At 39.7% G+C, this 12,150-nt stretch overlaps 1 protein-coding gene across 2 annotated transcripts in view; it reads left to right on the top strand.

Annotated features, from left to right (window-relative positions):
- PKHD1 (PKHD1 ciliary IPT domain containing fibrocystin/polyductin) overlaps window positions 1–12,150 on the top strand; it is a 470,542-nt gene that overhangs the window by 203,846 nt on the left and 254,546 nt on the right. For both annotated transcript variants that reach the window (XM_077903688.1, XM_077903687.1), the window contains 3 exons: window positions 287–412; window positions 2,898–2,954; window positions 3,404–3,534. In XM_077903688.1, coding sequence (XP_077759814.1) covers window positions 287–412; window positions 2,898–2,954; window positions 3,404–3,534 — 314 coding nt within the window. The remainder of the gene's footprint in view (window positions 1–286; window positions 413–2,897; window positions 2,955–3,403; window positions 3,535–12,150) is intronic.

Raw genomic sequence — 12,150 nt, forward strand, 5'->3', positions numbered from 1 at the left:
TTTGGTAGTTTGGCCATATTGTCTCTTTCTCAGATGGTTTTCTTCTTTCTAGCACCTGACTCTCAGATTCTACTTTGCTTATCTCTGGTATCTTTGAGGGACATTGGCCTGAGTTACCCATCTTCTTGATTTGATTTCTTTTTCCAACTCCTCATTTCCTGATTTTCATCATTGTATGGGAGAATGTTCTCAGTTATATTACAGTCTGCTTTGGAAATGATCAACAGAATCTGAGGAGCCATCAAGACTCACTTCAAATGTTTGCCTTACTCTTTCCTCTCTTCAGATTCCTATGTACAAGGCTGCACAGTGTGGAGCTCCTTCAATAGAGGCCTCAGCATGTCAAGGACCTTGGGCCTGAAGGTGGACAGTAATATATTCTATAATATTTTAGGCCATGCACTGCTAGTGGGTAAGAGTTGAGCTTGTTTCATTTAGGCATTCTTGATTAGGACAAATCGTTTTTTGAAAGGAATTTTACCAAAATTTGAATTCCCAATCTATAAAAACTTTAGCCTCTGATCATTGGAAGTAGGACATAGTTAAAATTCTGAATTTAAACTTACCCATGACTAAGTTTAGTTCCCTAAACTTAATCACGAGGAAACTGATCTTTTAAAGATGACATTTCAATTAAGGTTAATAAATATGAAAGGGGAGGTTTTCAGATATACTTTCAGCAATTTTCACAATAATTCAAAGTCACATAAATAAATCTCTATACAGTCTCAAGGAATGTCAAGCCTTGATGTTGACAGGGAGTTAAAAATCCTGAATTCTGTTCTTAGCTTCTCCCATGGCTTGCTAAAGAAGCTCACGTTTGAGAATCTTCTGCTTGATCACTTGTATCTACATTTTTCTCCTAAAGTTCATTCCCCTTGCAGAACCCAGAATTATCCTTAAAAAAACTCAAGTTGCATCATATCACTCCTATGTTTTAAACTCTTTAAGAATTTCTTATTACTCTTAGGATACAATTCTAAGCCCTCGACTTGACTTAGAAGACTCCTTTAGTGATTTTTGTCTCTATTAAGGTTTTTAAACTTGGCCTGCTCTTTTGCTATTCCTCTGTACTCTAGCTACACTGGACTGTTTTAATTCTTTCAAAAGGTCACTTTTTTTTTTTTTTTTTTTTTTTTTTTTGCCTCAAGGCCTTCCCACAAGCTCTTTTCCTCTCGTCAGACTCCTCCTACGAAGTTCTCTCCCACACACTCCCAAGTCAAGGACCTTTATTTAAACTCTTTGAGCACCAGTCATTACTTATTGATTTAAAATTACATATCATGTTCATGTTTCTGATCATCTGATTGATGTCTATTTGTACCACCAGATTTCATGTGAACACAGTTTCCTTAGCATGGAGCACATTAATTAGTACACATTAATTAGTGCATTGTAGGTGTATTTGTTGAAAGAAATGAATGAATTCGTAAACAAAAGGTATTTTAATACACTGAAATACAAAAGGAAATCAGAGGTTTTAAATGGAAGTCAGGCTATATTTGTTAAATAGTGTTTTATATTTAAATTAATTCTGTGATATCATCATTGGGAACACATATGTGTTTCATTTAAGAACAATCTGTTAAGAGCTGTAAAGTTCTTAATCCTGAGAGGGAAACTATTCAGTGAGAAAATATGGATCATATAAGCTTGCTTTAAAACAAACTCCAGCTCTAAAAGACAAAGAACTAAAGACAATAGTGACAATCAGGTGCAGGGAGTTCTTTTGTTTGGAAAAGAACACCTACAGGGCAGTTAAACTAACAGATGGAGGGTTGACTTTGTCTATTCTTACTCTTGGTTTGTGTAAGGGAAAAGTTTGCTGAAACCCAGAGCAGAAATTCAGGAGGGTACACTAACAACATTACTGTAGCAGAAAACAATTGTATGGAATAGACATTAACTAGGCAAGGAAGAAAACCTGCAGGGGGAATTTAGCCTTTAGAGCTTTTTGTGAATTTGAGGCTCTTGACATCTATTATACTGCAAGTGATGAAATAGAATATTTGTTTTTTCTATTTGTGCAGTATAGATAAAGTGCTTAATTTCATGCAAAATGGGATTGTAAACCCAGTTCATGAAATGACATGGAAACCCATATACCTAGATACCTAAAAAGGAGAAGGTTCTGTGGGGCTGTTCCTTGTTGATGCCACATATGGGCTAATCAGTCTCTGTGGCATGGTCCATGCTCTTTTATTCTCTTCTATTCCAGACCAGTGCTGGTAGTTGTGGCTGATATGAACAGCTAGGGAAGGGATTGGAGCTGACACATGCATATATGGCATTTGACTATGGAGACAGTCATTTTTTTTATAATAAATTTATTTTTTATTGGTGTTCAATTTGCCAACATACAGAATAACAGCCAGTGCTCATCCCGTCAAGTGCCCCCCTCAGTGCCCATCACCCATTCACCCCCACCCCCCGCCCTCCTCCCCTTCCACCACCCCTAGTTCGTTTCCCAGAGTTAGGAGTCTTTATGTTCTGTCTCCCTTTCTGATATTTCCCCACACATTTCTTCTCCTTTCCCTTATATTCCCTTTCACTATTATTTATATTCCCCAAATGAATGAGAACATATAATGTTTGTCCTTCTCTGATTGACTTACTTCACTCAGCATAATACCCTCCAGAGACAGTCATTTAAGACTCTTCCTAAGAAGTAAAATTGTACCTCTACTTCTTTGTTCTTTATTCTGTTTAAAATGAACTTAGCATTCACTATAGTACTCCAGAACTAAAAAGCCCATATAATCTATATCTCTTTGGTCCATAAATTAAAAACACAAAACCAAATTTAAATAAAGAAGAAATAGTGTGGCTGTATCCCTCATTTTTCTGGGTGGCATAAAGTATGCTCAATGAAGTAACATGACCTTTTTTTTTCTCAGGTACAGACATGGACATAAAATATATCTCTTGGGAGGCTGCCCCTGAAAAAAAACCTGGTAAATATGTAAATTGTTTTTTTTTTAAAGATTTTATTTATTCATTCATGAGAGAGAGAGAGAGAGAGAGAGAGAGAGGCAGAGACACAGCCTGAGGGAGAAGGAGGCTCCATGTAGGGAGCCTGACATGAGACTCCATCCCAGGTCTCCAGGATCATGCCCTGGGCTGAAGCTGGTACTAAACTGCTGGGCCATCGGGGCTGCCCTGTAAATTGGTTTTAAAGCTAGTTACACTCCACTTAAATTGTCATATATTTTATAGACAGGTCTGATGGCAAAATGTTAGATATCTTAAATTGTGGAACATACTAAATGTTTTTTAAATATATGTATATATATTTATATGCATTATTTAAGCTATAACGTGTATTAGTAGAAGCAAGACTGTTATGTAAATTTTAATTATATTTGTGATTCCCCTGGGTTTGATTTATCTTTTCTTAAATTAGACTGGTCAGAACAGGGAAATATAATAAGAAACAATGTGATCATCAGTATTTCTGGCACCGAGGGACTCTCTAGTCCTGAAATGTTGACACCATCTGGGATCTATATCCTCAATCCCACCAACGTTGTAGAGGTAAGATCTGGCTCCACTAGGAAAGTCAGAGCTGAGAAGCCATAAAATTCACTACAAAAGTTATTTGGAAGTGGCAGCAGTAGTAGGATGGTATAACATGTTTACTTGTGGCATACTGGTATTGAAAAACAACTTTATGATTTTATGTTAAACAAGTGCTTTAGAATAAATGTAATCATTTCTCTCAGAATTCCTGTGAATACTCTTTGAAGCAGTAACTATATGTAGCAAAACAAAGTAGATATTGATTATTTTCTGGTCCTTTAGATTAATGCACACTACAATATCTTCCTGAGCTGTCTGCTATGCTTGCTGATTTTTGTCTCGAGTCCAATAATAATTACTTATTAAGTCTTCATTATCTTACTATATCAATTGGTCATATTGTTGCCCTTTAAGAGTATTCAGAATGAGAGATCAGCAATCATGAGATGTATGAGATCATGTCAGATTCCAGGACAAATAAAGTACACTCTGATGGTCTTTCATATCCCATTATGTAGTACAACTGAACGTTACTTTTCCTTGGTAAATTTCTCTATAACCACTTTAAGAAATTTTTTTTTTTGAGTACAGTTGAACCAGAGATCCATGAATGAAGAGTTACATCAGCGTAGTTGGAAGGCCATTTAGTTTCCCTTTACAATGAGTCTAACCTATGGATGGATCATCTACCGAGAGGTTAAGGACCTTAGTCTTCCAGGACATTTGTCTGAGCGTCTATTGTATTGTGGCAATTATGCCAGATTTCTGAGGAACCAAGAAAATGAACTTCTCTCTTTCTCTGATCATTTGTTTTTAATTACCTTCAGTTGAATAACCCCTAATAAAAGTCATGGTTATCTCCTCAACCTTCCTCCAGACTCTTAATTACGCTTATTCCAAGCACAGCACTTACACACCATTTTAGGTGCCTAATAGGGGCAGCTAATATGCCAGTGAGGAAAGGAAGCAGAACTGCTTTAGATTGAAGGAAACCAAACTCTAGGCCCAGAACAACAAGAGTAGCATTTAACTTGTTGGTGACTAGGAGGCTTGTTGTGCCGTTATGCCCACAGCTTTAGGGCCTAAAAAACTCTGTTGCTGTTGTTGTTGTTTTTAAGATTGTATTTATTTATTCATGAGAGACACAGAGAGAGAGGCAGAGACATAGGCAGAGGGAGAAGCAGGCTCCCTGCAGGGAGCCTGATGCGGGACTCAATCTCAGGACCCCAGGATCATGACCTGAGCCAAAGGCAGATGCTCAACCACTGAGCCACCCAGGCATCCCAAAAACTGTTTTTGTATGCCTTCTCACACAGCTTAACTTGACTACATTGAAATACCCAGAGTCAAATAGGTCCTCAGGATTATCCAGTTCATCTTCTCACATGAGGTTGGAATGTATCTAAGTCCTGCATTGAATGGCAGGTGTAATGCCCATCTGACTTTGCTTCTCTGGGTAGTACACTTGTCTGCTGGCATCATTGAGTTGGCTATAGGTGCATGGGACTTGGGGGCCATCTAAAAAGCTGATAGGTTGCCTGCGCTTTGGCAGACTGACCTGTGAACAGTATCAAGTCAGCAAGGACAAAACTGAGTCTGAAGCAAGTTCTTTGTTTCCCATTAGATGCTTTCCATTTTTATCCCTTTATTTTCTCTGCTTATATTCACTTTATGAAAGTAAAAACAAAAACAAAAGCAAAAAACAATGCATATGTTTTGAGAAGGAAGCTTTAGTTTAAGCTGGTAGTGTAGATTCATTAAACATATTCATTAGGTGTATTCATGGCATTTTCATCTTTGATGACCTTAAAATTCTGCAGTTGTCTTTTCATTAGCTTATTAGCTTTTAGACCCTAGCACAGAATCTGAAGCATAGTAGTTGCTCAGTAAAAATTAAGTATAGTGAATTAATGAATGTAAGTAGAGTTCCATAATCAGAGAATGGAGGGAGGAAAGAGAAAAGTAAAGAATAGATTCCAAGATCCCACAATTATTCTGATCACTGAAAAATAAGATGTTTATCTGATCCAGCATTTAAATCCTGTGGGACTTATCTCTCAGTGTTAAATATTACACAATACACTGCAGTTTTTTAGCTGCATGTCACTGGTGTTGTGCTATGCTGTCTCTTTTGAATCCTGTTGTTTAGAATGTATCATGACTAAAGACGTAGGTGGTAACTGGTGTATGTGGCAAAACTTAAAAATTATGAACCTCTCTTGACCCTTAGGGCCAATGAAGGTCATTTCAGTCATTGAGCAAACGCCAAGTTCATTAAGTGTATCCCATGTGAGTGATCCACAGAGTACTTTGAAAACTATATTTTAGAAATAAGCCGTAGTTCCAAAGGAATGATAAGGAAGCTGTGCAAACAACGATGTGTGTGCATGTGTAATATGTGAAATAGGAAGAAAACCTTCCCTCTTCCAGGGTATTTCTGGTATTTAGGAGAGAAACATTCCTGTACTCTGAGGAATCATTTCATGGGTTGTGACTTCTATGTCCTGCTATGTAAGTGGTTCAGTCAGACTACCCCTAACTGGAAGGTCATCAAGTCTAGGGTATACTCAGGATTTGTATCCTTTTCTCATGCCTTGCTTTGAAGTTTTATTACAGCCTGGCAAAATATTTTTTTAAAGTAACTGTATTTTTGTAATATCTTGGGATTTTTCTTTTCTTGTTTTTTTATTTTGAAATAATTTTAGACTTAGAAGAAGTTGCAAAAACAGGAGTTCCTGTGGGCCCTTCCTTCAGCTTCCCCCGTGATACTGATGGGGAACAGGGCTAGCTGAGGACAAAGTACAAGCTGATATCCCACAAAGGACCCCCATCCAGAGTGGGATATGTATGACATTCCTCAGGAAGCTTTCAGTTGTTTTAATGTGAATGCCCTGCTAGAGGGAAAAGCAGTCTTTAACTTGACAATGACAAGGCCTCCAGTATCTTGTAGGTCCTCCTTAGCATGAAAATCCTTTTGAAATCTCCTTTTTCCTTACCTTCCCCAGTTCTTGGGTATATAACCAGCCACCCCTCACAACCCTGGTGCAGCAGCTCTTCCTGCCCATGGGTCCTGTCCCCTAGCTTTACTAAAACAACCATTTTGCACCAAAGATGTCTCAAGAATTCTTTCTTGGTCATCCGGCTCTGGACCTCACCCCACCAAACTTCACCACCTATATTCCAAAACTTCATTACTATCACCATAACCATTGTCAATCCCTCAGTAATACCATAACTACAACCATAACTGTCACCATATCAACCCTCGCCATAGCAATATCAAAACCAGGATGTTGACAATGGGACAAAACCATTAACTAAACTAAAGCCCTTATTTGGACTTGGAGAAGGTGACTTAATCCTAGTTGCTGGGCAACCACTTCTCAAAGCCTAACCTCTTCTCATATACAGGGGTCTGACTTTGAAATCTCTGGCTTGGCAGACAGGCAGGGAAGAAACCATTGATCCTTAGGTGTCTGCAGTGATTTATGGTAACATGTTATTCCCAATTGCCCTGACCCAGAGCCTAGGACCAAATGCTCTGCCACCAGGCAAGGAATTTGCCTTGGCTGCTAGTCAGCCACCTCAACCTGGCACAGTAGAAGGGGATTTCAAGTGTGATATTCCTTTGTAGCTTTCATAGCCACGAGTGGTCTGTCTGCTTCCCTGCCCAGGCTGCAGCCCAACCAAGCCCAGGACAGTTTCTCTCAGAAGCAGAACCTGAGCTTTGTGTCTTTTTGCCAGTGATAGGATAGTCAAGCGTGCTATTCCTGTTTCAGTGTCTGAGGAATTTGAGGTATTCCTCTGAGTACTCCTTAGGTAGTAGCATTGAAAAGGAGTATTGAAAAGTAGTCTACTTTGCCATGCTTTTCACAAAGAGATTGGTGGTGTGGTTCTTTGGTGCTTCATCTATGGCATTTAGAGCATTCTTTTATTTCTTTTTGTTTTAGATTTTATTTATTTATTCATGAGACACACGGAGAGAGAGGTAGAGACACAGGTAGAGGGAGAAGCAGGCTCCCCAGGGGGAGCCTGATGAAGGACTCAATGCCAGGACCCTGGGATCATGACCTGAGTCAAAGGCAGACGCTCAACCACTGAGCCACTCAGGTACCCCCATTTAGAGCATTCCATTTCCAGGCTGTCTTCCCTTGACTCCCCAGCATTTGAATCTGTGACTCTGTTTAGGGAGATTTCTTGCTATCTGTCTAGAGGCTCCATGGTTCCATCTTTTCAGTAGACATAACTTATGTCAGCCTCAGGTTGGAAAGTCTTTGCTCTCAAACAGCAAGGGGCTGTTCACTTCCAGAGCTCTAGACTATCCCATGTTTCTGTAGGTACTGGAAATTTCCCATGACCAGACTCCTGTTTAGGATAGTCCATGGAAAAACCCTGCAGACAAGCCCTTTGGAAACATCCATTTAATTTGAGGGGAATTTGTTCTGGTTTGTGAATCAATTTTGTAAGGAATTCTGTGTTTAAAGGCCAATTTCAGTTCTCTAGCTCTCCCTACTCAATAGCTAATGTATATTTAAGAGCTGCCTGAAGGGTTAACTCACTTTTTTTTTCTAGTGATTATAGATGCACACCTCAAGGAGCTGGCTTACTTGGGCAGTTAATTTCTCTCTGGAATTTCTCTTGCTTGAATGTCCATAATACATTGACTTCCGCAAAGAATTGATTTCCACACAAAATTCCCTGCTTGCCTTAAACCCTTCCCCACAAGCCGCCGGCTGCCTGCATAAATATGTGGTTTTTCCTCATGAATCATTTGTAGCATACCCAATTGGAATGGAGAGTAAAAAGGGCTGGGAAGTAATGTGATCTGACTGTTCAAGTACTTCTTTTATAAGAAAAGTGAGCCTTACCAGCTAACGGAAGACCAAAGTTGCAATATCCTGACCAACTATAAATGCACTTGGAAAGCATTTCTATTTATATATGTTCACCCAGATGTTCCATAAATGCTAATGACACTAGGGCAGGTGATTCCACAAATCTATTCCTTTGCTCAAAATATGTACTCTCTGAGCACCTGTCTGGCAAAAGTAATGTATATGAATGTAGTCCATAGAATATATTCTTGAAATCCCGGAATCTTTTTCCCTTCTGGTAGAGTCTTGGTAATGAATGAGCATTTCATTGGTAATGATCTAGAGGTGTACGTGCAAATGAGATGTGCCTTTCTCAGTGTTTATATACTTGCAGAAAAGGTGGGTGTTTAAGAAGTCTCCACTCTCTAACTCTCAGTGCTTATGTACTCATGTCTTTTCCCATGGCTCACACGTGTGATAGAGACACAGTTAATCCACGCAGGCTATGTGGAAGGTTGAGCTTCACCTGGTCTTCTCTGAGGAAGGTTCCAGTTGTGTAATTATAACAGAATCAGTAGCCATGTTACTTCCTTGTGTTTCTATGAGGGCTAAAGAGATAATGGATTTGATGCTAATTAGTAATTATTTTTGGGAATGCGTGATGTCAGATTTAAATGTTTAAAAAACATGCATATCCTCCTAGTAAAGACTGTCAAAGTATTCTTACTGTAATTAACCATGTTTTTATATTTTGGTGGTCTTTCCATCAAAATTTAGAGATTTACTGAGGGAAAGCAGGCATGGGTTGTTTCCACAACCCATAGCACTAGTCTGGATTAGGGGTCCTCAATCATGATAGTATTAGTAGTTTACGCACTAATTCTTTGTTGTGAGAAGCTGTCCTGTGTACAGCAGCATTCCTGACCTCTACCCTCTGAAGATCAGTAGCATCCCTCCCCCTCTGTTTGTGACAACTGGGAATGTCTCTAGAGCGTTCCAAATGCTCTCTGGGAAACAAAATCATCTCTGATTGACAGCTCCAGCTCTAAACTCTGCCACTTCAAGATGATTGGAGTCTTAGAGATGGCCCAGGTTTCCTGAAGTCATGCTAGCATCTTGAATAGTAATTCATCCTCATATTATATGATGTCCCAAAGTCACTTGTGCCGAGTTCCGTGTGGTAGGTGAGACCTGTGATTAGAATCTTAAATGGCCTCAGGAAATTGGAGAAATGCTCGGAATCCAAAATAAGGAAGTACAGGAGAGAAGGGCCCACTAGTCCACAAAGAAAGAAAATGTTCTGTAACTGAGTAAGAAATGAGGAATGGCGGCCTAATTACAAATGCCCAGGATGACAGAGCCTTCCGGCACACAGTGAATAATAAGCTGAAAGTTAAGGAAACAGCACCTTGGTTGTGTCAGCATGTGCTGGCTCCCTGGTCAGGTCTTTGTTGCTCCCTGCCGCCAGGTTTGATTAACTCTGGCCCCCAATAACGCTTCCCCAGAGGCGGGAGACCTCAAGGGACTAGAGCACTGGGGCATTGGCTCCTCTTCTCACATGAGGCAAAAGTTGAGTATTGCTGGTTTTAAAACAACCTGTTAAAAATAAAGACAAAAACAAAAACAAAAACCACAACAAAAAAACCCAACCTGTTTCAATTTTTCCTCCACATTGACTTTGCTTGGCTCTGTGTGCACGTGTGTGCACGTATGTATGTTCCTCGTGGAACATGTAGCACACCCAGAGAGGACAAGTTTTTAAAGTTCCCTTCCATAGGGAACACTGCTATCGAATGATGACCAGTGGTCTACTCAGGTTCAGAGAGCTGCCTTTCATAATACCTCAAATTCTTTCATTTAGGAATTGAAGTCAAGAAAGTATTAGTCTAGAATGACTGAAGCTATGGGCCGAAGTAATTTTACTCAACCTAAGGATAAATAGGGAACAGCTACAAGTAGAAGAGCGTACCTGCAATCTCTACCGTCAGTCCTCCCTCACTCAGAATGGAGTAAAACTCCTGAGCCATGTGAAAGGCTGTGAGAGGGCTCTGGCCTGAGTAACCAGAACTCCCTCCTTCAGTTCTGACCTTTTTTGTGTGTCCTGTCCTAATATCCGTGTTCCCCATGTGTGCATTAGCATTCCATAGGCTTTGCAGACAATCTCAATCTTTTCTTCTGTTGTCGTTCAAAAAACTCATGTCAGCAGCCAGTCCTAGTTAACTTGATGCCTATAATATAATGTGATAGTGCTTAATGCCTTAATGCAGGGGTTTCAGACCCCCCATCCTCCTTAAACATACTCTTCAAAATGCCATGTCTTTTCCTGCTGACCAGTCGGATGTGGCTCAGTTCCTCACCCACGTGTCTTTCTGTGTCCTCTGAGCTGAGTGTGCTATTTTTTCCCCTTTGGTGGGAATGGAAGGGGTTTTATACTGGGATTTGGGTGTGAACAGAACAACTCTTTAGTTAACTCTGACCTGAAAAATGCTCTCCAATTTGAGGAAACCTATATTTGTGTAGCAATACCATAAACTATTCCAGTCTTGTGCACAGATTACTTGGTATCTGAAGGGTTAACTTATTTTTTTCCTGTGAGTATAATGGTGCAACTTAAAAAGCAAGTTTACTTGGACAGTTAATTTCTCTCTGGGATTTCTCTTGCTTGAATGTCCATGCTGCATAGACTTCTGCAAAGAAGGTTGCTCAATATATTTCATCCACTATTAGGAAGGCCAGAACAAACTCTCCAGTTCTGCCCTTAATCTGGTGATGTGACTGCATTGCACTCTACTGTTTACATTTCTTCACTTATGGCATATTGTTTGGCATCTTGATCTGGGTCTTGCCTTCATTTCTCTAGTTTAGTCTATAATCTCTGACACTTTCAGGTTTGGACACAAATGGAACTGGCTTTGAGTTATTAGCTCTGCGACTTTGAAGAATTTACTCAAATTCTCCAAGATTCAGTTTCTTTGTCTGTGAAATTATAATAATAACATATAACTCAGAATTGTTGTGAAAGTAAATGAGACTAAAATCTGGTACCTGGACAATAGCAGCTTCTCTAGAAATCTTAACTATGGAGTATTATTATCACACTAGGTTCTAAGTTAAGACAAGATAAATATTTCTAAGGAAAAGAAAAATTCAACATAAATGCAACTTGCAGGGGTACCTGGGTGGCTCAGTCAGTTAAGCGTCTGCCTTCAGCTCAGGTCATGATCTCAGGGTCCTGGAATTGAGCCCTGCATCAGGCACTCTGCTCAGTGGGGAGCCTGCTTCTCCCTCTCCTCCCTCTTGTGTTCTCTCTCACAATCTGTCTCTCAAATAAATAAATAGAATCTTAAAAAAAATAATAACTTGCACTGAGTTGGATGATCTTTTTGCTGGGGATCTGATAACAGATTCCCATCTTGATTTTCTATGTCTCTATCCTCCTGCAGTTTTCTATAGTGGCTTCCATATGAAGTTGGCTCCCAAGGCAGCTCATGGCAAAATTGCCAGGAAGTGAATTCTTCCAAGTGTCTGTCTCCTCTTTGAACATCTCCTGGAGCCCTTGATGACTAGACAGTACACTGTTAGTATCTCAGTCACCTCCAGAGAAGTCGTTCTCAAAATGGGGTTAAAAGATCACCTCTATTGGTGATCACCACCTGTGGTGCTCAAGATTACAGAAAATTGTTCTTCAACTCTTCACTATCACCTTCAGTGCCTGCTATGTCAGAGTATCTACTGGTGGGGGCCTAGAAATCTGTATTTTATATACTGCCTCCCCCTTTGGGGTTTCCAAACAAAATACAACATATGTGGCTAAATT

The sequence above is a fragment of the Canis aureus genome, chromosome 7 (genome assembly GCF_053574225.1).
Source record: "Canis aureus isolate CA01 chromosome 7, VMU_Caureus_v.1.0, whole genome shotgun sequence".
NCBI classification, from domain to species: Eukaryota; Metazoa; Chordata; class Mammalia; order Carnivora; family Canidae; genus Canis; species Canis aureus.